Below are 25,253 nucleotides of genomic sequence, written 5' to 3'. Positions count from 1 at the left end.
TGAGATGAAGCTGCCTTGCTCATTTCCCTGCATTCCTGCTCAGCCAGCCATCCAGCTGGTGGAGGAGAAGGAATGGAGAGGGCATGACATCTTGGTTGGAAGAGGACAGGACAGACTTTTCCCAGCTTCTGTGAACCGGTCTAGACCCCATCCCAAATTTCAGCCCTGCAATGCAATGTCCCCCACCTCTTTTCCCACCGCCCCTGGAGACCCCCCCACTGGCTCCATTGCCTGTGTAACCTCACTTCATTGCTTTCAGCCCTTTTTTTGCATCTTTTCATCTGTTTAGACTGCAAGTTCTCTTGCCGTCCCTCTTACTCATACCACTGCACCAGACAAAGCCTGATCTGTGCTGAAATCTCACAGTGATAATCAGCACAAACCCATTCCCTGTCTGCTTTCATTTTGAGCTATCACGAAACAACACTCTTTTAAATAAAATACTGATTTTATTTTATTCAGCTGATAAATTATTGAATAAATACAAATAAACATTTACCAGGTTTTGGATACTCTCAGCACATACAAAGCCATAAATACGGTCATAAATAGAAAATATAAATAGAAATATAAACACTTATTAGTTCTTTACTGTTTTACCACTCAAAGTGGGATCAAGTCTCTCTCAGATTGCTCTGCAATAAGTCAGCAGCTGCTGACTCCATGGACAAAGAAGTCCATGAAGCAGCAGTTACAAAAAAGCGGAGTGTGATGAGCACCAGGCCTGGTGGCACTTATGCCAGATGTACACTAGAAGAGGGAGCAGTGACGGCTGGAGGAGAAAAAGGGGATGAGGAATGGAGGGAGAAGGTGCAGGAGTGGGGATTTTTGTGACAGTGTTGACTGGCGTCTATATATTTGGGCAATTTACGGCCGAGATCATCTTTTGAAACTGTAATTCATTTGGTTCACCAAACTGATATGAGCTGCAGTGAAAAAAGAAAGCACTGCTTTACCCCCTCCCTGCTTGCTGTCACAAACACAACTTTTCCTCCATTTCCCTTTCCCCCCTCCACCATTATCTACTGGCAATTCCCGTGCTAAAATCCACAAATGAACAACAAGAATCAGTACTCTCAGGAAGTAATGTGCTCAGGTTCAGAAAGGAAAAGTCACGCTGAATTCCTGGGATGCAAAGTGGGTACCTGGGATTCCTCCTGCAAGGTGTTCATAGGAGAGACCTCTTCTTCCCAGTGCTGCACCCACTGCTAATTCCTTCTAGGACTGGTAGCGGACGACCGGAGCAGCACACGTGCATCCCACCGTGATGAGTTTCTTCTCCAGGCGGTAGGTTGGCGGGCAGCCCTGATGCTCCCGGCGGAGGACGAGAATCTCCTGTTTGATGGGGACGGAGTTGAGGCTGTGGTCCTCCTGTCCCAGTGTGTTCACACAGCCGGAGAGGCGGCACTTGGCATCAGCGATCACCTGGGGGAAGCGGTTGGGGTCCTCGTCGAGCCTGGGGACAGGGACACAAAAGGGTTTTATGTGTTTGCTATTTGCCTGTGCACGTGTTTTGGTAGGATCTTTTTTACCTCCATGAAAGCACTGTACCATTTACCTATATATCTTCATTATGAAACATGACAAAAGAATTTCAGTCTCCTTAACATTTTTAGAACTATTATCTATGAGTGGAGTCAATTTTGGTAACTAATATTGCCATATCTTTTTAGTATATGAATGGAGTGGAGCTGATTGAAATATGGAACTGATAGCAACTGGACCATTCATATTAATTTGTTTTAATTTCGGCATTCAAAAATTTGTTTCAGTCAGGAAAATGTAAAATTACAATGTACTGACATTCTTCTTTTCCTTGACAAAGACTGGCGATTAGAAACCATACCAATTATGTCCCTTTGCACTGCAGTTTATTGTGAAGAAACTCCACCCAACACCAAAATGAATGTGTGTGTCAAGAAGAGCTTGTGATATTCACAAGACTCCAGGCATATACTAAGAACAAGCCATTTTTTACCACAAAAGACAGCTGTGTAGCACAGCTGTTGCATTTTAGATACTATCTAAAGAGTTACCTGTAATCCCAGGGAGCGAGAGACCGGTTCCTGACATCATGGATTATCTTAAAGGCAGAATCTGAACGGCTGATGCGAATGTCAACTTTCACCGTTGTAGGGAATTTGGGATCCTTCTGGCAGTCTTCATTAAGCCTCTCAGAGCCACTGTGCTTGTTGGGTCGAGGATGAGCTACCCTCCCGTGAGGCGAGCTCCTTACGGTGAGTGCTAGAACCAGCACCAAAAGGAGTGACCTGAACTGGAGGAGAAACAGGTATCATTGTCTCTGCTCAGCTGGGAGAGAGCACGAGGATGGCTTGACTAGACTGGACCATCAATGGGCAGTGGCTGATCATACTTTCATTTGGGTGAGCATGAAAAAACAGTGCAAGTATGTGAATAATACTCATCGTAACAGAGGCTAAATTCTGATTCAAATGCTGACTCATAGTTGGCACTGCACCAATAAAAGCATCTCTCCAGTGAGCATCCTCCTCCTCCAGAGACAAACAGCGATGTCTTTTGGTCTACAAGGTGGGGTAAGGACTCACTTGACCCCATCTCTAAGCTTAGACCTCCAGGTAAGCCTTATGCTTTCCTAGGCCAGGAAAAGTTGGCCACCTAGAACCCACTTGCTGGAAATAATGCTTTTTTCAAAGAAATCTGATATTCTCGGTCCATTTCCAGGAGCAAGGGTTTCAAGAAAGAAGGAAAAAAATAAAAAATAAAAAGATAAATGTAATTTTTTAAAGAATATCCAAAGAGTTGACAGTGCTGCAAAATACTACCCAGGCTGGAATTTAAGCACAAAGGCATTCACTTCACAGTGCCTCCTCCTTTTCTCTTCTCAACTTTCAACAATTTTGATAGCAAGTTCACTAAGAAAAGGCCTGTCTCTCCCAGTCGCATATGATGCCCTTACAGATAAATAACAGCCCGCTGCCTCCCCAGCCAGGCTGGTCACATCTTGGACACAGCTTGCCTCGGCAGTCAAGAACCAAATCTACTTGCAAAAGCTTAGGTCAGAAAGCTGTATCAGACACCTCACAACCCATTCAGTTCTCACTAAGACCAACAAGAGTTGCTCCAACATCATGGGATCTGCATTCAGCTTTTGTCTTGCAGCTAATAGGATATCTGAGCACTTACACCGGATATAAGGACTTACCACTGCAGCGTAGCTAGCAAAAGCCATTGCAACCTCTCTTCTGCTGTAGGCGAGCGCACACGGTGACAGAGCACACAGGTTCTTCTTCTCTGAGACCTCTTTCAGCCTGCATGTGCCTCAAAGCCAGTTGTGGTGCCCTTTTTATAGTGCAGTTCAACCACTACAACCTTTTCCATTGCATAAAGCTGGCTTACCTGACCCAAGGTTAGGAGTTGGTATTTAATTTATCTAGCCCACTTCCTTCCGTCTACCCCCAGAAATGGGAGGGCAGGTACCACGTCATCAGGATCCCAAGTCAACTAACACAGTTTGTTCAGACAGATAAAGTGATAAGGGGAAAAAAAGAGAGAAGAAAAAAAAAATGATCAGACAGCTTTTTTTTTTCCCTTCCCCGCTTTCTAATATTAATGTTCTCTCACCACAAACTCATCTGAGGAGACAGGTCCACGTGCCTCACACAGATCAAATGACAGAGATCAGAAAGCTGCAAAGTCAGGCAGCCAACCAGGGTTTCAAAATGAGGACAGGACATGGGATTTCATGCTTTAACCTCCTTTTGCTTCAGTTACACAATCCACCCCTACGTTGTCTAGGGGATTCCTATGTACTGAAGTGGATGGGCAGGGGAAAAGTAGATGCCCATGGGAAGTCCTCCCGGTGGGCCGCAGGTTGCAAGGAGCTGGGAGGCTTTCCCCATTCCTGTCTGAGATCCCATGTTGACACATTCTACAGTTAGAAAACCCATGCACACCCTGTCAGGGCCCTTTGGGTACTAAGAGGCCTTACTGGTCACAACCAGCCTCGCCTTGGGCCTCCCTCCACAGGAGCCCCATTTTAGCCCAGCTTTGGGCCCGCTGTCCTTGCCTGAATTATACTGTAGCAGTGTTGGTCTCCAGTCCCAGCTCTGACCTTGCCTTCTGCATAGACCCTGGAGCAGCTTTTCTCCTGGGTAGACTTCTTGGACATGCGTGGTAGGCCATCTCCATGGCCCTGCTGCACTGTGTTTTGTCTAGGCCTCCTCTGGGCAACAGGGGGTCTAAAGGAAATATAAAGTATTTGTGAACATTTTCTTTTTTTTTTTTTTTTTTTTTTCCTCAGTTTAAAGCAGGAGAAAGGACCGGACCCTCTTGGCCATGAGTCACCAGAGATCAGCCACAAACTGGAGGGGAAAGGCCAGTGCACATGCTGTTTCCCCAGAAGCATCCTCAGCTCTCAGGTGCATGGTGCAATTTTGGAATTAAAGCTATTTTTATGGCCAAAAAAGTCCATGAAACTAGTCTGATCAAAATCTCTGTGGAGGAATGCCCTGAGAAAAGCCTCTCCTGAAGCCATGTAACCAAGCAGAAAAAAGAGGACTTTTCACTCAAATTCATCTTCAGTCCTCCAAAACCTTGAGAAAATCAGGAGCCTCTTAGAGATTCATTGCACTTTCAAGCCAAAAGGAACTAATCAGGTCCCTGCTCAATCACCTCACTTGAATAATACTGGCAGAAATCTTCATCGGCTGATGCTTTATGTCATTGCAGGATGTTGTTATGATTTTGTGGTCTGATTTAATGACAGTTCAGAGACCAGCAACTCATCTCAAGTAAATTTTTTGTATTTCAGGTTATTAAGTTCACTTAACTTTTAATTTCATGACACACATTCCTATTTTGACTGTTCATATCTATATATCCATGATGCATCTACTGAGATGTGGAGCATGGAAGACCAGAAGAAGGTAAAATTACCAGAAACCCACTTCCGTAGCTGAGCTTGGAACCCCCTTTTTCCCCTCACTGATTGCTTGCAACGAAGGGAAAAGGGCATTGCCATGAGAATGGGTTGGATTTGGCAGGTACAGGGCTAAGTGGAAATTGCTACGTGTGATGAAGCAGACATGATCATGCCAAATGCTGGCTTATTAGCCCTGACCACCACTTTCCACTCACATCTTCTGTCTTCAGCAGCTTACACCTTCAGCAAGGATTCCCTCTTTGACAAGGTATTTCCTACGACTGAGCTTACCTTCAGCTGAAGGTCGTTGAAAATTTGATCAAAAAGAGGTCACCTAATACGGAACATTACAAGGAAGGAAAAATTTATCTTAAAATCATTATTACAAAAAGCTATTCACTCCTGTGTTTCAAGGGCTTGGAACAGGGATAGGGACGAAGACTTGGAAATCAAAGAGAGATTTTTAATTTTATGTACAAGAACTCTTGTACACTTGAGTTACGTTAAAAAAACAACACGTTTGCACTGTGGGATTCATGACACATGTAGGTGAAGGTTTTCATAATGCTGCAGGCATATGTGGTGGCTTTTTTTCAGATTGGGTTTGGATGCCACATCCGTTTAAGCTCCTCTGGACATTTCAAATTTAAGCCTCCACAACTTATGTGAGGCACTTGTATCTCCTCCAAGGAGATGTGGACCAAGGGGGCAGAAACTAAAAGTACTCAAATGCCTTTACACCTAGAGGAACAACCTCTGACCGTTCCACTGACTTTCCTACCAGGCAAAGCAAGTGACATTTCCCAGCTGCTTCTCTGCAGATATTCACAGCTGGTAGTCAGGAGTCAATGACATGAGCATTTTCTGCTTTGGAAGTCCATCCCTACCATGCAGGATGGACCGACTAGAGGGAATGGCGTCAAGTTGCACCAGGGGAGGTTCAAGCTGGAAATAGGGAGACATTTCTTCTGAGAAAGAGCAGCCAGGCATTGGGACGGGTTGCCCAGGGAGGTGGTGGAGTCACCGTCCCTGGGGGTGTTCAAGGAAAGGTTGGACATGGTGCTTAGGGACGTGGTTTAGTGGGTGACATTGGTGGTAGGGGGATGGCTGGACCAGAGGATCTTGGAGGGCTTTTCCAACCTTAATGATTCTGTGTGATTCTGTGACTGGGGAGACAAGGTGTGGCTGGAATCCTAATAAATTTATAGGATTTTTCAGGAAGTATTGCTACTCTGCTACTCTCTGTCCCACCACCACCTCGTCCCATGGATGGGGTCCAGTTGACTCAGAGTTGGTGTTGACACCTAAGCAAGCCCCTGTGATTCCTGCTATGAGAGGGGGCAGTGTTGGGGGCAGATGCCCCAGCCAGCTCAGCTGAAGCACATCAGAGGACCTTCCGTAACCCAGAATGGAAGAAATGGCAGAAAATGAGATAATGGGGCTGAAATAGTGACCCCCTCTAGATCCCAAAACTAAATCCAATATTTCAGAGCTGAGCTCAGCAGGTCAGCTGAAGCACAAGCCCAGGGCAAGGCTCCTACCTCCAGCTCGTACTCTAGCCTCACTGCCCACCCCTGGTTTTTCCCTTCATTGCGTGTGACACCATGAAGTCACCTATGTTCTGCTTCAGAAAGCTGATGGCACTCACCCGTGCTACCCTGTCTGGGTTTGCTGACAGTGCTTTATCACACCAAAAAGGTGCGTGACCAAGCTGCCGACCGCAGCCCGGAGCCGTGGACTGGAAAGAGCAAGTGTGGTTGACCGAGCGTGCCACAGACGCCGGCAGCAAAAAATATCTCTGAATGGGGCCATCGGTATGTACTGCCCCAGCACGACAGCAACCACAGCCCTATGTCATCGCAGCCCTCACTGGGGACTGATGGCACCACCAAGCTCCCTCTACGGGCATTGTCAACCTCACTTTTGGCTTTCACGCCCGGCTTTGCTTCACGCCTTGGCCAGGGCTGTGGGTTCAGCAGGAGGCAGGGATTAACTGGTGCTGCTCGCACCAGCTCAGGGATTTCAGCCCTAATCCTGCACTGTGGGCGCTCACCTGTCCTTCAGCAGGCAAGCAGGACATTCAGTTTCTAGCAGCAATAATCCTGCTGACAGTGGGGTGACTAAGGACTTACGAAGTGTAAGACAAAGGGATGCTAGAGGACACAGGCACTCTGTACCACATCACCCAACCCAAAACATGGGGCAGGGCCAGAACTGGGATTCCCATTCTTCCATCCAGCAGGGATGAGACCAGGGGAATTGTTAGAGCCACACTTGAGAGGAGACAGCAAGCACTGCATGAGACCAAATGCCTCGGTGGCTCAGGTTGGAATCACTGGCCCCGAACCCTTATTACTTGCGATCTTCTCTTGTAAGAATCATGATGACCCTCTAGAAATTGCACGCTCCCCATTTCCCAATGGAAGCTGAAGGTTATGCTCTTATCTATTTCGCAGAATTAAGCTGAAAAGGTCAGGTGCTGCCCTTGGTCCCGCTGACGCGACCAGCTTTGTAATCTGATTTTTTCCCACCGAGGTAAGATTCAGTCAGCACGTTATCAGGGCTGCTCTGGGGAAAGCCCAGCAACCTCTTGCTCACATACAGGCTCTTCCTTAGATAATGTAGGTTGCATTTGCATTTGTACTCTGCACACTGCTGTCTGGTAGGTCTTCCCTAGGTCAGACCCCAGAGACATGGAGGTAGGTGGCCTCCTGTGCTTCCAGATCCCTTGGAAAGTTTGGGTCCAAGTGCTTCTTAGCATGCAGTATTCTGCGATGGCATCCCACAGCCAAAGGAGGTGGTTACAGAAACCTCATAGGCTTCTGCAGAGAATTGGGCTGGAAAGGATCATAAAAAGGAGCTTAGTGCATCTGCCACCTCTTGCTCAGCATAGCAGCACCTCTACCTGCATCAGGCCCGATCAGTGACTGTCTAACTTGCTCCTGGAGATCTGCATGGTACAGTTCAGCTCACTGTTCTCCTCTGTGTGTGGCCAAGGGGAAAAAATAAATAAATAAATAAAAATGTCAAAGCTTATTTCTATTTTCTCTGAAACAACCACGTCTTTTGGCTTTTAGACAGCATTTTAAACATCATATGGGGGTCCTGACAGAAGCATGACATTGTTGGCTCAAGTTAAGATTGTGGTCCACTTGGTCAATGCCAAGTCTCTTCCTAAAGGATTATTCTCTCCCCACCAGCCTCCTGTCTCTGACTAAAGCAGTTGATTTTTCCTCCTTCAGTTCAGAAGTTTGTACACATCTTGACTGAACCGGGTGTTATACATTTCATATTTCCTCAATTCTGTCTGTGTCTTTTGGATGTTCATGGCCCTTCTCAATCAGCCATCACCTGCTGCTATTAGCAGGAAGATATTATTTTCCCATGCCCAGCCTGCTAATCAAAGCAGTGACTAGTACTGCTTCGAGGTCAAACCCCTGGGGGAGTCCTGCTCTGTTCATCCTCCCATATGACAACTACACTCCAAGCAGGGTTTTTCCAAGCAGGTATTAGCCCACCAACTTGTAACTGCACTTCTAGAACACTTTTTTTTTAGCATGCTTATGAGAAAGTGATGCGCAAATTTATCAAAAGGCTTAATAACACCACTATAAAACACACCTGTGGTTCGTCTCCTAACCACAAGTCCCATAACCAGCCACTGAACAGCACTGGGGTATGATTTGCTGTATAGTTTTGTTATCTCTTTACTGCATACAACTTTTGCTTTATTATCTGTCCCTGCAGCTGTCTGGAAACTGTAGTATTCCCTGTTTTCTCCATTTTTTTAAACCACATTTTTTTTAAATTCTCTTTCCAGTTTTCTTCACCTGTCCTCCAACATTTCCCTAACTGAATCCAGTATACTCATTCAGTTCAACTGACATCAGTCATCTAAAATGTGGAGCTGAGCTTGACAATTTAGGCTTACTCTAGACCCAAAGGAGAGGAACAGATGCATTTAAACCACAGCTAATCTCTATCAATCATAATCCCAATTAATTGTAATGCCTGCAGATGCTCTGACTTAGTTACATCTACATAAGATATAATCATGACCTATAGGAATCCAAAATTTTCTTTACCTGGCTTGCATTTAATAGTGTTCCTTCAAGATATAGAAATATATATACATATATTTTTTTCTTTCAGGATGTCTTCTTGTGGGATCTTGCCTATTGAACTCCTAATATTGCTCAACTAGGTTTCTTCAAAATTGCAGTCTTTATTCTATGGTCTCCATCCTTTTCTTTCTAAGTATCACAAACTCTATCATCATTTTCATCCACTCCGGAATTTTCAAAGGGTTCTTCTACATCAGCAAGAATGAAGCCTACAAATGAAATCTCCTCGCTCTTTCTCTTTTGTGAAAACAAACAAACAAACAGAAAAGCTCTAACAGATTCCAGGGACTTGCTGGGCAGTTTGTATCTGATACACAACAGAGTTTGGGGTAGTCACAATCCACCCAGTCCTGAGCTCTCAGTGACTTAGTCAAAAAGCCTCCTAAAAGATCACCTTGTCTGGAAAGCCAGCAAAACACCCCTGCATTGGCACCATGATGCCACTACTTTCAGGATGTCAAGAAGAATGACAAAAATCTTTATAACTGTCCATGTCCCTACAGGGACAAAAGCTCCCAGCCTCCAAAATGTGGTTGCAACAAAACTGCTCTTTGGTCCATGCAGACTCCTGAAACATGGCCAAAACTTGTTTGGGACAAGGCTAATTAACCCCATCAAAACTGTGCCAAGGACCAAAACAATAACAGAGACAGAGGAGGTACAGTGCCCAAGTCTGTGCACTGTGAGTTTTATTAGTGCAGATAAAGCTTCAGTCCCCATGTAGATGAGCATCCAAGAACTGGATGACCTCTCCTGTAACAGCAGATGCAGGCTGCTTGCAGGGAGCTGATCTCCAAGAACTTCTCTGTTTCTGAGCTTGTAAGTCCAGGTCTTCCATTAATGGTGTTAGTTGACCATTCACTGCCAAGACAATTTTCTTAATGTGGACAGAAAGCTGATGTTCTTCCTTTCCCTCCTACTCCCGCCTACCACTCTTCCGCCTACTGCCACCATAATTCACAGGCCCTCATAGGAACTCTTAGATAAGGTCTAGGAAGGCCAAACTTCCTTTGGCAGGGAAACTACACGTTCGTTTACCCAAAGCACAGCCCTGCAGAGAGCACACAAGGGTGTATTTCTTGGTCTGACCTCAGCCCACATGGGCCAAAGGGTGGCTAAAATGAAGCCACATTTTAGGCATTCCCAGCCTTCGCAGTGCCTCTGCCTACATGGCCTCTTCCCCTTGCAAGGTCCCTCAGTGCAAGAAGGACACCAAGGCCCTGGAGCGTGTCCAGAGAAGGGCTACGAAGCTGGTGAAGGGCCTGGAGCACAAGTCCTGTGAGGAGCAGCTGAGGGCACTGGGGGTGTTTAGTCTGGAGCACAGGAGGCTGAGGAGAGACCTTATTGCTCTCTGCAATTGCCTGAAAGGAAGGTGTGGGGAGCTGGGGATTGGCCTCTTCTCAGAGGTAACCAGTGATATGACTAAAGGGAATGGCCTCAAGTTGTGCCAGGGGAGGTTTAGGTTGGAAGTGAGGAGACATTTCTTCTCAGAAAGAGCAGTCAGGCATTGGGACGGGTTGCCCAGGGAGGTGTGAGAGAGGGAGTTAGGAGAACCTTATCAAGTAGGGATAGAGCGCTGACAGCATTAAACTAGGATGCTACTTAGTGTCTTTGCTATGGTGCATTGTGCAAATTAACTAAAGCAAGAAGCCTTGGGCCCCTTACCAAGGTCAGTCTCCTAATAAGAGAGTGAACCTATCTTAAGATAATGGTAGAAACTGGTCCTGCAGATGGACAAGAGCCAAGGAGCAACTGAGTCTGTGCAAAGACAAGAGGTCAACTACTGGTGATGAGGAAGAGTCATCAATCTTCATCCCCACGACCCCCGACGACAACCACCAGAATACACTGCGCAAGCGCAGATGGGAGGAGTTTATGGAAATGACTCCTTGGAACCAATTTTAATATGAAGCGGGGGCAGGTTATGAATATGTAGAGGCGTATTGTGAAACTTCATGCATATGTAACTCTTTACTGCATATAACCAAGGCAAGTTGCCGCGTCAGGCGCGCATGACTTTGGCGGGACTACCCCCCGTGCTGCCCAGCGCTGAATAAACATACCTACTTTACAATCTTACTGATTGTGGAGTCCGTTTTCCGCAAGTCAGTTGGTGGAGTCACCGTCCCTGGGGGTGTTCACGGAAAGGTTGGACGTGGTGCTTAGGGACATGGTTTAGTGGGTGACATTGGGGGTAGGGGGATGGTTGGACCAGGTGATCTTGGAGGGCTTTTCCAACCCTAATGATTCTGTGATTCTAGCTTGCAGCTGCCTTCCGTTCCCTCAGCTGCTGAGTTACAGACCCTTCTGGCACAAACTCATCTCTCCTCATGCGTGTGGCTGGGATTTACACCCGCTATTCGGAGTGGGGATGCTGGAAAGCCTGGAGGCCAGCAGCCAGCTCCCTGCTCATCCCCCAGGCCCCACCGACCAGCCCACGATCTATAACCATCCACCAGCCCCAGCAGCTTTCCTCCAGGGTTTCCTCTCCCCTTGTCAGCAAAGACCCTTCCCCAGGGTCCTGATCAACTGCAAAGGGCCTGCACAGGGAGGGAGCTGACTACTAACCGTCGCAGGCCATAGGATGGGAAAATAAACCTGAGGTTTGCCTACCCTGGAGCTCCCCCTGGTGCCTTGTCCTGGGAAATACAATATTTCTCCATCTGCAGGGACAGGGAACACGAAGACCGTAAGGGATGGAGAAGGGGAGGTGGCTCTGAAAAACCACTTTCACCACATACTCTCTGCTGTGACCCACAAGGAGGAACAGCCTCCAAACTTCAGGGGAGTAGTGGGGGGATAGGAAAGAGATGAACGTAACCCCAGGCCTACAACAAGGCAACATAGGCGCAGCAGAAATCACCAGGGAACATTTTACGAGCGCTGAGGCAATTTTCCAGGAGAGAAAAGCTGGGTGGGTGTTGTAACCCTCCGTTGTGTCACAGGGAATTTGTGTACAGTGCAAAGGCTGCACAGATTGTGTTTTAATCAAGTGTGATAGCTTATACTAGAAAGATTACACAGCTAAACACCAACAGCTTCATCTCAGGCCCAGTCTCTCCCTTCCCAGATAATATGGGGACACCTCCACGGCTTGTAGGAAGCTGCATTTGTCAGGTTAAGTTTCCAAAATTCTGGATTTTTATTTTTTTCAGAGCATGCAGGTTATTTGTGGTTCCCAGTCGGGGAAATGGTGGTGTCGGTGCAGTGAATGGTTTTGGATGTCACACAGACATGGAAACACACGGCTTTGTAGCTGCCCTTTCACTTGAGCTGGAAGAGGCTCACATTTCAGGCTCTGAGGATCCTCTTGTGTTGAACAACCTGGTGATCATCACAGGCAAAAAGGAAGGAGATAACTGCATCAGGCATTGCTCAACTCAGAGAAATTCATCAGTCAGGGGACTAGCCCAGCCTTTTTGTCCTGTGTTTGGTCCCATCTATTATTCAAGGTCTGAAAAAAGCAGGACTCTTACTGTAGTGTCATATGTTTCTCATATGTCATATGTTCTCTCGTATGTCTCATATGTTCATGTCACATGGACTTCAAGATTCAGGTTCGGAGGATGCCCCAAGGGCTTAGCAGCCTCCCCAGAGTACCCAGCAAGCTTTTCCTACTGGTATACATCAAAACCAGCTTTGTAGATTTTTTTTCTTTGCTACAGCTTCCCACATGCTTAAAAACTGCTTCCCCTTTGCCTGGTCATGCTGCAGGGAGGACAAAACCACACATTTCACTTCCCTGTTTTTATTCTGGCACTGCGAGATATATATATATATTACTGGCAAAGAGATCAAAGCTGGCTGGATGCTTGCAAAGGGTGGAAACGGACACCCTTTGAAGAAAATAAGGAAAAGGAAAGCACTTTCCCCAGCACATTTCTGTGCTAGTTGTGGATTTTGGTCCCCAAAATACACGTGGAAATACGCCGCCAGTTGGTGTTTCCTCATTTTCGGTCTTTAAGAGTGTGTGTGTGTGTGTGTGTGTGTGTTGTCTTTTTTTTTTTTCCTCCAGCCTGTACACTGGAGCTTTCCTTACAGCTGTGCCATCAGGCTTTCTGGTCCATAATCCTCATGTGGATCCTGGGGCACCTGGACACCATGTACTATACCCCCACATGATGCCCACAGGGTAAGGGCTTGCATAAGCCCCAATTTTTTTTTCCCCCTTATTGAGAATAAGGCATCCCCCTTCCTTATTGCATTTGCACCCTTACTGGTGCATAAAGATGATCTTTAAGGTCCTTTTCAACCCAGGCCATTCTATGATTCTATGATAAAGCTTGAGCCCTCAAGACCTTCTTATCCAGAGCTATTTGTGAGCAGTAGGATTCCCTGGACATCAGGAGTGGCTTTTAAGGAATGAGAGGCATGCTTGGAATAAGGTCTTAAACTGTTTTTTTCAAACTGCAGCAAAGCTGATCTGCCAAATCCTGCACGAGGGAGCAGACAGTTTTGGGAGGGAGCAGACATCTTACAGAATTGCTGGCTTTGGGGATTTCCTGGAGGGTTGAGGCATGTAGATTGGATCTGTGGAACCAGGCAAAGGCTAACAGCAGATTTCTATCGTCATTTACCAAATTTTTATCTAGGAGTGCATGTTTCCTGCTGCTGAGGGTGCTCAGTTGAAAGCACATCCTCGTTCATGCACAAGTCGGTAAGAAAGCCAGATCTACCTCCAGCAAAAGGTGTCTGGGTACATTTGCTGCATTGCTCCTGGCCGGGGAATTGCAACATGGAGCCAGCATGGCCTAACCATGCAGGAGCCGAATGCCCTGGTTTAAGGGGCAAGAGGGGGTCTGCATTCATCAGCCACCCACCCCCAGGACAGCTCTGCAAGGTCCTGATCCACCAAGGTCCCTGCAGAGGCAGGGTGGTGGGGCAATGTGCCCCAACCCACCCCCGAACCCAGAGTCAGGCAGCAGCCTGAAGGCTTTTTATGGCAAATCACGTGAGAAATGGTATCTAGATGCATTTTATTATTCAAGGTGATATTTATGGTGTCACTGACACAGAAATGAAGGCACATGAACCACGCAGATGCCCTGAGAAGGGCAAAGACACCAGGAGAAGCCTATGGCGCTCAGGGCCTTCTCCAGAACTTAACATCAAATTCACCAAGACAAAGTTTAAAAAAAAAAAATTAAAAAAAAAAAGTTAAAATCCCAAACCTTCAACAGCTCTGATGACAGAGACAGGTTTGACCACGTGTTCAGCTTTTCTTGAAAGCCAGCCCTGGCCGTGAAAGCATGCTGGTTTCTAGAAATATCCCATCTCCAGGAATTAGTCACCTAGACATTCCCAGAAAATGAAACAAACAAATTGCCCAAGGGCGAGGGAAGGCTTTCACGGTTGAGTAGCTTGTGGTTCTCTTCCACGGGACTCGGGAAGGGTTGCAGCAACGCAGCCTGGGCAACATACAGGGGATGTAGGATCCTAGGCCCCAGAAATGCTTCTTAAAACCCTGACCTTTCTTAGCTACAGGTTTCCTCCTATTTTATATTCATACAGGAGCCACCCCAGACTAGAGAAGGACTGGAGACCTAATCCATATGCAGTGGGGGCACAGCTGGACAGCTCAGAGCATCCCAGGTCCTTCCCATCAATTCCGGGCTAAAAATCCCAGCAGGGCTGCAGAATCCAGCAATGGAGCTGACCCCCAGGCAGTGGAGCAGATCAGGGTGTACTTGCTCCTGCATGGCCAGAAATTGTCCTCCACAAGGCTGCTCGCTGCCACCAGGACAGGCATGAGGTGTCTGTGCTTGGGAGAGAAGCAGATCTAAGCTACGTAATTGGGGAAATAAAGGGGTGAAAAAAGTGGGGGAAAAAAGCTTCACTATTAATAGTGAGTTTCCATACTGCTTCTTACCACCACTGCTATTGTATGTTGGATTCCTAAACCCAATTTTTTTTTTTATTCAAAGGCTGAAACCATTACCACCAACTGGGGAGCTTGCACATTACACTGAGGGGGGGGGGGGGAACATTTTTTTTAATTAAATGATAAAAAAAAAAAAGGAGGTAAAAAGGCTCCTTCCAGTCTGGGAAGTTCATGGTAGAGTAAAAATATAAAAAAGGATGATTTACATGGGCAAAAGCCCATGGGAGCCCTGCACTAAACCAAACTGTCCTTGAGTAAAATCAGCCTGAGCTCCCCAGCTTGCATAACCAAGACCAAATCTAAAAACGCTTTAAAACCATCAGTAATGTGCACATAAGTTCTTCCTTTTGGCTACTTGCCAAACCAAACCTCTTTCCAAATACTCCAGCAGCTCAGAGGTGGCATGTCAGAGAGCTTTCAGATTTCCTGGCTTCTTTGGTGCCAGCAACGCACAGTGAGGAACAACTGAAGTGCACAGGCTCAAGCTCCCCAAAGTTCAGCTCAGCCAAATGAAGCATTCAGGAGAGAGATGAAGGTCAATACGAAGAGTCTTCAGGCTAAAAGTCCGCGAGAAGTCGGGTTCTTCCACCTAGAGGCTCAAATTAAGAAGATAATGTCATCGGACACCATGATCTGGTTGTCGTCTTGCATGTGGGCCAATGCCAGTTTCACTTCAGGCAGCGAGAAGGGCTCGGGGTTGTCGCGGTTGATGGACTCCATCACGCTCTTCAGGCCCACGGACTGGGCATGGGAAGCTTTGAAGACCTCCAGGAGCGCAGCCTTGAATGCTTTCAACCTAGGTGAGAGGTAATCCCCATCAGAGACCAAACACAGGCCCTTCCTCTCCCTTCCCAGCCACGGATATCGCAGCCCTCGACCATCCCAGAAGATCACCCAGTAGGAAAACCAAAGCTAGAGCTGGGAACACCCACCAGAGGTCTGCTCCAGAGACCTGGGTATGCCCCTAGAGCTGCTGCGCCCACCCCGCACATCTCCAGCCCATGGATACCAGCTCCAGGCCTAGGGCTAACCCAGCCCTGCCTCCCTCCTGCTCCCTCTCTGCACCCAGTCGTCCACATCCAGCTCCAGCGTCTGACTTGAGGCATGGTTTTATCATTCAGAGCACCCTTTAGACCAGCTGGGGTGCAAGTCCTCTGGCTGAAATCCAGCTCTCCGGGATACAAACCAACGTTTTGGACAAGAGTTTGGACCCACCAGCTCAGCTCCAAGCAGCATCAGAGTCTAAGCAGCAGCCTCGTGACTGCAGGTAAGAAGGGAGCTGACTCTGCTCGCATCCCAAACAAAAGGCAGCAGCCTTGAGAGCTGCAATTACCAGCACCTCGGGAGGTATTGAGCAGAAATCCCCTCTCCAAATCTAACTCGGGCTGCCCCGGCTTGGCTCACACAGCTGGGAAGATGCCACCATGCAACCCAACAACACGCTCACGGCTTTCTGCAGGAAAAAAACCCTCCCACACCTGAGCTCTATGGGTATCAAAGCAGGGAAGGCCCAACCAGCTCATCCCTCCATGGCCCAGGCAGGACAAACACCTCCTCCTGCTGCTTCTCCAGCCCCCACTCACCTCGGATCAGCCAGCTCTGGCTTCTTCGCTTCGTCAGAGGCCGAGGCTTCGGGCGTCTTGGGTGTATGTGCCTGGACTGGAGGAGGAAGAAGAGTTATGTTCAGCCTGCCCGGTGCCCAGACAACCAGAGAACCAAAGGACGAGCTGCAGCAACCAAACCAGGCCGTGCTCAGCCTCTTCGGATGGGGTGGGTGAACCCAAACTCCCAGGAGATACCACATGCCAACGAAACCCCACTGACTCACCCTCCGGCATCTCCTGCTCGGCGTCGCTGAAGTCATAGGGGTCATAGGACTCTTCCTGGCCCTCCGTGCGTGCCTTCTTCCTCCTGGGTGGGGGAAGAGGATGTCACCCGCGATCCAGCCCAAGCACACAGCTCAGGAGACCTCGCCCCCCAGAGCTCTTGCAGGACCACACGGGGTAGTTGTGGCCTGCGGGTAAGCCCAGGGCTCATCCACCACCCCCTAGTCACAAATGTTGAGTTTTAGGGCTGTCGCCCGTGGTTCCCCTATTACAAGTTTGGGCCAAACGATCTGCTGGGTTTAACAAAACGTGGAGTATTTCCCCAAGGCCTGCCGTAACTACCTTTGCTTCCTGCCCTCCTCCTTTGGCTGTGTCTCCTCGTCCTCCTTCTCAGTCTCCGAGTCATCCTCCACCTGTTTTTTGCGCTTCTTCTCTTTCTCCAGCACCTGCACAAGGATGACAGGCAGGACTCAGCCCCCTTTCGAGGTGGGCAGGATCCCATCCCTCTGCTCTCCAAGAGCATCACCCCGTTTGCTCCCAATGCAAACTTGCCCCCTACAAGACCCATCCTCCCGAGCTTCATCCATCCACACGGACCTGCTGTGAGTTTTGGGGCTCACCAACCTCCCACAAAGCCTTATTCCACATTGCCAAAGCCTCCTGGAGGTATTTTTGGGGTCTCTCAGCAGTGCATGCCAAGATGCATCCCTTCCAACCGGGCAGAAGGACACCAGACCCCACCAGCAGCCCCATTTGCTCAGCCTGCACTTGTTCACCGTCCAAATCTGCCCCTTCTAATGACCCCTGCGGGATCCCACAGCCACTGAGGGATGCTTTCCCCCACCTTTTTGAAGTAGGCGAACTGCACCAGCTCCAGAGCCGCCTCCGCGTCCTGCAGATCGACCGTCTTGTTCATCCTGGCCTTGGCGTGGGCCGTGGAGAGGCGGATCAGGGTCTCCAAGGTACGGGCCGTGACCGGGGAGGTCTGGGGTGAAAAAAGAGGCGGTGGTGAGACAGCAGAGCCCATGAGGCCGTGACCCCCTAACGCAGCATCTGGTTCACCCCTTTTACGACCCCAAAATGGTCGCATCCAGATGACCTTCACCAGCCCCTTCCAACCTCAACCACTCCGTGGTTCGAGGTGGAAAACACCCGTAAGGGGAGAGGTTTCCCTCCTCCTGGCACGAGTAGGAGGAGCTCACCCTGGCGATGTCCGAGCCCATCTGGTTCTGGCTGCGCAGGCGGGAGTACTCCTCCGCTATGTAGTTCGCCGACTCCTGGGTCAAGACGGGCTTAATCATCTTGGCGACGTGGATGTACTTCCTCATGAACTCCATGCTGACGATCTTCTCCCTGCGGGGGACACACACACACCCATGTTCTTCAGGGGAGCAGAGGGGACGAGCAAAGGGTGCGTGCAGAAGCAAGGCGGCACCCCAAGGAGGGCACTGCCCTTCGTGGGCATCCAGGCACGTGGAAAATTCAGCTCCAGATGTTCCCCATCACCTGCCTCACCATCATTCTGACCCCACGCCTTGCTGCGGACCACCTCCAGCACCCCTGTCCCCAGCAGTAAGCCACCAGCTGATTGCTCCAGCCAAACCCGTAGCGTTTTGGCATCAGCTTGTCACCCCCAGAGAGCTACGGGGGCACGGGACAGGGACTCACTTGCGGCGATTGGGGCCATGCAGGAGGTCATCGTGCTTCTCGTACACTTGGAGCTCCTGTTCCTCCTCCTGCGCGAAGTCGGGGTCATCCGTAGCCAGGATCTCCACGGCGCTGCCCAGGGGCATGGCTGGAGAGGGGAGGGTTCCCAAAAACAGAGTTTTAGCTTCCCGTAGCCAGAAGCCACCTAACTTGTAGCACTCAGCAAAACCACAGACACCGAACCCAAAGAGCTGCCAACAGGTGACAACGCAGAAAGGACAGCTCCAAGCCTGGGGAAGAAAAGTTCGCCAAGGACTTCCAGCAACGTGGTGCTGCTCTTCTGATCTCCCTCTCAAGACAGACTCAACCCAACAGCTCTTCTGGTGCTCCCACCCCGAGAAGCTTGGGTTGTGCCTCAGCACAAGGATTCCAACTATCTGCTCCCCCGTCACCTGAGCCACACCGCCCAGGACAGAGATGGGCACCAGCTAGAGGAACGACGGACATTCTTTACCTCAAGGTCGCAGCAAAGAAATGACCAACAGCCCACTCAGAACAAGGGTCTGGTCTCTTCTTGCCCCAAGCGAGAGAGAAGCAACCACAGGCAGAGAAACCCCCTAACTCCTGGGCTCGCAGACACCAAGGGTAACTCACCGTCCCCGTCCTGCTCGTTGGGGTTGCGGTAGCGGTGCATCCGCAGGACGTGGTCCGAGATCTCCCTGTCCTGCTCGGGGTCCATCTGGTCCAGCACGATGAAGAGCAGGTCGAAGCGGGAGAGCAAGGAGTCCTGCAGGCCGATGTTCTCCATGGGCGTCTTGTACTGGTCGTACTGCAGGAGGTTGAAGTAAGGAGATGAAATAAGGAGATCCGCGAGACTCTCACAATCCAGACAGTTGAACACTGAAGATATCATGCTAACCCCAGCCTGCTGCAGCACTAAGGCCGCTTTTCCCCATCCACGAAGATGGGCGTAGCTCTCACTTGCAAGGAAATCACCTATTTTTTGTGACCCTAGGTCAAACACCACGCCTGGATGTGACGCATGACACCGAGGCAGCACTAAGCTGGGGCGAGAAACCCCACAAGCCCCAGGAGATCCAAGCAAACAAGTCCTCTGCCCCAAGCATCCCAGTCCCACTCAGAACCACAACACCGGTCCTGGGGGACCTTTGGGGTTTCGCCAGCTGCCTCTTCCACAAAGAGGGCCCCCAGCAGCCTTCCCCACGGCGGGGGCCCAGCACTCACCCGGCCGTAGACGGGGTTGGCCGCCGCCAGGACGCTGCAGCGGGAGTTGAGGCGAGCGTGCATGCCGGCCTTGGCGATGGTGACGCGGCCCTGCTCCATCACCTCGTGTATGGCCGTGCGGTCGATGTCGGACATCTTGTCGAACTCGTCGATGCACACCACGCCCCGGTCTGCCAGCACCATGGCCCCCGCTTCCAGGCGCCGCTCACCTTGGGGTGGGGGGGGAGAAAAAAGGGGTCAGGACGCCGCGGATGAGAAGCAAGCCCCCAAGGAAGAAGAAAAGCCCCAGGCTCCTGGCTGTCAGCCAGGCCCCGCAGGGGGTACACCTGGCAGAACAGGAGACCACCACCCATCAGTGGGGAAGACACCCCTAAAAACACCATTATCCTTGCCCTCAATCATCCAGACAAAGCAGGTCCTGCATATGCCACCGCAGAGAGGACAAGTCTTACGAGGAGCGGCTGAGGGAGCTGGGATTGTTCAGCCTGGAGAAGAGGAGGCTCAGGGGCGACCTTATCGCTCTCTACAGTTACCTTAAAGGAGGCTGTAGCGAGGTGGGGGTTGGTCTGTTCTCCCACGTGCCTGGTGACAGGACGAGGGGGAATGGGCTAAAGCTGCGCCAGGGGAGGTTTAGGTTGGATATTAGGAAGAACTTCTTTACTGACAGGGTTGTTAGGCATTGGGATGGGCTGCCCAGGGAAGTGGTTGAGTCACCATCCCTGGAGGTCTTGAAAAGCCGTTTAGATGTAGAGCTCAGTGATATGGTTTAGTGGAGGGCTGGTTAGTGTTAGGTCAGAGGTTGGGCTCGGTGATCTTGGAGGTCTCTTCCAACCTAGGTGATTCTGCGATTCTGTGAAACAGCAGGCCTGGACCTTGTAGAATCCCTCCCGGGTTTTAACCAGCATCCCGCCACCAGTTCCCACTGGGAGCCAGCCCACTCCTTACCGGTTTCTTGGTCGGTGGTGATGGCAGCAGTCAGGCCAACGCCGGAGGAGCCCCTGCCGGTGGTGGCAATGGCGCGGGGCGCGGTGCTCAGCACGTAGCGCAGCAGCTGAGACTTGGCGACAGAAGGGTCTCCTGAAACAGAGAAGAAGATTTGCTAATAACCACCACCTCGATCCCATGAAACCAACCTCAGCCTCTCCTCTGCCCAGCCAGACCTATCAGCAAGATGTTGATGTCTCCTCGGATGCGGCTCCCGTTCTCCAGGATTTTCTCCACCCCTCCCAGCAGCATGCAGAGGATGGCTTTCTTGATGAACTCGTGCCCATGGATGCTGGGCGCCAGGGACCTCGCCAGCTGGTCAAAGATATCCTAAAGCAGAAGGGGTAAAGCACAGCCCGTAAGACAGACTGTAGCAAATAAGAACAGTAAGAGCAATTCTTCACAAGTGCATTTCAGCACAAAAAAAGATATTATTCCTATCACAGAGCCACACTGGAAGAATATTCCAACATTATTCTGTTAAATTATGCTTATCAATGCAGCTCTGAAGCCCTAGACCATCCAGCAAGCACCAGAAGCAGCAAACCCCATAAGAATAAGGTTTTATCCTTTCCACACTATAAAGCAAAGAGCTGAACAGAGGACCAGGCTGGGGCTGACCCCCATTCCCTCCTTAGCCCAAGGACTGGAATTTTGCTGCACTTCCTTTCAGATACCCATGCTGTCATCTCATTCCGTTCTTGGGTTTAAGGAGGGAAGATGGAATTCTTCTGCAGGGGAACTTTTCTGGCAGCCAGCTAGCAGAGTCAGGGCGCACACAACACCGCCGGATCTCCATCTCGACAGCTATGCACAGCAGAGCTGCCAGCAAGCTCTGCTACCACAGTGGAAGCAGCAACAAAAACCTAACAGGAATTGGCAAAAGCCTAAGCAGAAACGCAAAGAAAGCGAGTGGAAAATCCTAGAAGGCAGGCTCTGAAATAAGACAAATAAATACCTTGGATCGATTCTTGCTGAACCTCTTGATCTTGGCCACATCAGTAGCGGAGTAGAGAGGCCGAGCGTCTTTGCTCATCTGCTTCACGTGGCAGGCAATGAGGATAGTCCTGGGAAAGTGACACAGCCCTGACCACACACCTGCAAACCTCACCGAGCCCATGGGGGCCACAGCAACAACAAAGCAGAAACTTCCAGGGGATCATCTTTGGCTCTAGGAAGTCACGGAGAGGGATGGGAAGCTCCAAGAGCCGTAATCCCTCTGTCTGACTGCACTGCTCCATCCATGGAGCATCTTTAAGAAAACCCAGCCCACCCTGTGGGCAGCTGGAGCTCAAAACTCAACACTGACCCTAAGGAGCAAACCATTTCCAAGTGATTTCAACCAACACTTCACCCAGCTCTGTGGTGGCAACCTGCCTGCCCCGTATCTCCTCCTCCAGAGGCGCGACCCTACTAAAAAGGGATGCTCACCTGAACGTCCCCGAGGTGTAACCACCTTTCTTTCCCGGCAGGCAGCGGTACGTGCCGACCACCTGGATGCGGTCCCCAGGCTTCACCTTGTCCACCAGGTCGTCGTCCAGAATGACATCCACCGAGCGCGGCAGCTGCCCGGCTGGTGCCTTCTCAGGCATCTCCTGGATGGTGATGGTCTGGTGGTCCTTGTAGACCGAGAGGCCAAACTCCGTCTCCAGGGGGTTGTTCTCTTCATCCTTAAGGAGGAAGTAAAAAGGTTAGCAACGGTTTTTTGGGAGCACAGGGAAAAGGGACTGCATCACCCAGCACACAGAAGACCACTGCAAGGGGCTGCTTTACCAGGCCTGCCAGAGCCCGGGGTTCACCAGCTCCCCCGATCTAACGCTGCCAGCACTGCTGGTCCATTAAAAGTCCCTCCAAACCCTGTCCCTAGTGCAGGTGGTGGTAACACATCACCCACGCAGAAGGTGTGGGCAATGCGGACAATACTCAGGTCATCCTTTTCCTTCCTCCACTCCCCCTCTGCCCGAGGGTCCGCGTACACCCTCCGGGGCAGCACAGACATGCTCGCAGGTCCCAGAAGGCACAAAACTGGCTGACATCCCACCGAGAAGCCAGCTGAGCATCCTACAGCAGAACTAAGATCATAATTGGCATTTGCGAGTGAGTCTGGTGACCAGCAAAAACCTTCGTCATCTGTTCCTAGCAGTTTTCTCATGACCACCACACTTCGCATGTGATGTGTCCTCTCTGTACCCCAAGGCCACGTTAGATGAAGGAGCCCAAAGGCATCTGAGACCCTCGGCTCAGAGCAGGAATGTTCTCCCCAGAGGAACCTGCTGACACCTCCCACGAGGCCACCTCACCTTTGTGGGGTAGACAGAGCTGGACGGGAAAGCATCCAGGGACGTCAGGTCCGTGTACCGGCGCTCGATGGTCTTCTTGGTCGCGGGGCAATAGTGGACGCTGCGGACGACCTTGGGACGGACCAGAGAGCCTGGGTTGGGAAGGAAGAAGAGTTGGGGGCAGGAAAATCCCAATCCACCTGGTTGTCAGCAGGCAATGCCCAACAGGGTTGCCACCACGTGGGACACGACCTCTGGCAACCAGGGTCTGTTTTGTGACAGGATTTGCCGAATTCCTTCCACAAAGACCACCCCGACATCCAGATCTTCCGCAAGTTCCCTGTCCCCCTCGCTCAGGTTGTCCACCACTGGTGGATTCCCCATGGACAACCCTTCCAAACCTGGTGGTAGAACCCCTCCAAGCCCCTCCACAGCAAACACCTTGACCTCCTCAGCCTGCACAGCTACACCACGTGCACGCGGACAAGTCCCCGGGCTCACATTTCGTCACGATGCCCTCCACGCAGACAATGCAGCTCAGGAAGCAGGCGGTCAGCGTTCGCGGCGAGACGTGCTTGGAGCCGAAGCTGCCCTCCAGCCCGATGTAGAAGTCCTCGTACTGCTTGGCATAGGTGGCGTCGACGGAGGCCACGAAATCCTTCAGAGCACGCTGGAAGGCGACGAGCTCCTCAAAGGCGTTGTTCAAAAGCCTGCAACAGAGGGAGGGGATGACCGGGAGCTGCAGGTATGCTGGCAGCCCCTTTCTGCCCTCTTCCACAAGCAGCTCAGGCAAAGCACTCAAAGCTCTTCCAGGTGCCTCAGTGCACTCAAAGTTTACCGAGAGCGTGAGGCAAAAATAATCTGAGTTCCTAGTCACTAACAGCCAGGAGCTGAAAATGAATCAGTCCTATCTGAAAGGCTTCTGAAGAAGTATCAGTCGTATCCGAAAGACTTCACGTGTACTTAAACAGACCTGCAAGCTCACTCAAGAACACCCCAAAATTGTAGAAACAGGACGATCTGCATCATGCAGGCAACTGCTGCTCACTGCAAACACTCAAAGTCTTTCTGCCAAATGAATGAGCAGCAAGCTTGGAAGGGATAGATGCGACGGGGAAGGAGAAGGCCCTTCCAAATTTCCAAGGGCCCCCAGCTGCCCGTGGAGCACAGGACGGGGTCTGGCCCTTCTTGGCCAAACCTCAGGGACCCGCAAAGCGGCGGTGTGCCCGGCCCCACGCACCGGCTGGCCCTCTTCTCGTTCTTCCGCCGCAGGTCGTTGATGCTGACCAGGAGGCGGTACTGGTTGTCGCTGATCATGTCGCGCACCTTGCCGTGGTAAACCCCTTGATCTTCCTGCGGGAGAAAAAAAAAAAAACAAAAAAAAACACCAAAACCCCCCAAAATACAGGTTTGCATCAGCTGTGCTGAGCAGAAGATGCGGGGGGATGGAGGGGGGGGAGGGGGAAAGGAGGGGAAGGGGGGTAATCCCCACCACCGGGACGAAGGGATGCACCACCCCTTCCCCCCCCCCCCATCCCAAAGCACCCCGCTCCTCACCTCATCGTCCAAAAAATCGAGGTAATCGCGCTGCGCCTCCCGCAGCTCCGCGTCCTCCAGCCCTCCCGCCGGCGCCGCCATGCTGCTGCTGCTGCTGCTGCTGCTGGGAAAGGCCGGACGGGCGCCGGAGCCCCCGCCTCCGGTGTTGCAAGGGGAAGAAGAAGCCGGGGAAACCGGTAAAAAATGGGGAGAAATGGGTAAAAAGCGGGGGGGGCACCGGCTAGGACCCGGCCCGGCCCCAAAGCGCAGCACAGCCGCCGCGCTCCCCTCTTGGCGCCAAACCCGGGAGGTTTCCCGCCAGCTGCCGGGCGCCAGCCAATGGGAGCGCAGAGGGAGGGCGCGGGAGATGACGCGCCAAAGCGCCAGCCAATCGGCGGCGAGCAGGGGGGCGGGCGGGGGCGCGCTTTGGGCTGCGGGAGGGGGTTGCGGGGACCGGGATCGGGGGTGGGGGTTCCGGGATCTGGCACTGGGGATTTGGGATCAGGGATCCAGGATCCGGCCCTGGGGTCCCGTCCCACACAAATCGATATTTTGGGGGGAAAACACCGATTTCTTCTTTTATTACTTTTTTTTTTTTTTTCGTTGTGTCTCCGGAAAGCCCCGTTTCCGGGTGTTTTCGCCCCAAAAGGTGCCGGCTGGGCGCTTCTTTCCCCTAATTTTAGTTGTAGGTGACGTTTTCCTGGGCTGGCTGCGTCTTTTGGGAAGCGTCAGAGGCAGGGACAAACGCCGAGACCTCTCCGTGCGCAGGAACACGCTGACACCCCTTCAAAAGGAACATATGACATATATGACGTATATTACCCTCTA

At 50.8% G+C, this 25,253-nt stretch overlaps 2 protein-coding genes across 2 annotated transcripts; both read right to left on the bottom strand.

The window, feature by feature from the left end:
- Positions 1-433: 433 nt before the first annotated feature.
- Positions 434-3,296, bottom strand: LOC118256584 (interleukin-17F-like). Its single transcript, XM_035563681.1, has 3 exons — positions 3,185-3,296; positions 2,037-2,275; positions 434-1,456 (listed from the first exon to the last, which is right to left on the bottom strand). The coding sequence occupies exons 1-3, from the start codon at positions 3,209-3,211 to the stop codon at positions 1,219-1,221; spliced, it is 504 nt and encodes a 167-aa protein (XP_035419574.1). The 5' UTR covers positions 3,212-3,296; the 3' UTR covers positions 434-1,218.
- Positions 3,297-13,986: 10,690 nt separating this feature from the next.
- Positions 13,987-24,768, bottom strand: MCM3 (minichromosome maintenance complex component 3). Its single transcript, XM_035563707.1, has 17 exons — positions 24,447-24,768; positions 24,130-24,242; positions 23,391-23,599; positions 22,911-23,041; positions 22,042-22,280; positions 21,569-21,677; positions 20,787-20,940; positions 20,572-20,703; positions 19,627-19,835; positions 19,036-19,210; positions 18,403-18,529; positions 17,937-18,087; positions 17,579-17,719; positions 17,077-17,180; positions 16,737-16,819; positions 16,492-16,567; positions 13,987-15,704 (listed from the first exon to the last, which is right to left on the bottom strand). The coding sequence occupies exons 1-17, from the start codon at positions 24,525-24,527 to the stop codon at positions 15,506-15,508; spliced, it is 2,433 nt and encodes an 810-aa protein (XP_035419600.1). The 5' UTR covers positions 24,528-24,768; the 3' UTR covers positions 13,987-15,505.
- Positions 24,769-25,253: the final 485 nt, after the last annotated feature.

Source organism: Cygnus atratus, chromosome 3, assembly GCF_013377495.2.
Source record: "Cygnus atratus isolate AKBS03 ecotype Queensland, Australia chromosome 3, CAtr_DNAZoo_HiC_assembly, whole genome shotgun sequence".
Lineage (NCBI taxonomy): Eukaryota > Metazoa > Chordata > Aves > Anseriformes > Anatidae > Cygnus > Cygnus atratus.
Note: the sequence above shows the minus strand (reverse complement) of the source record. Positions and strands in the feature narration are given on the sequence as shown.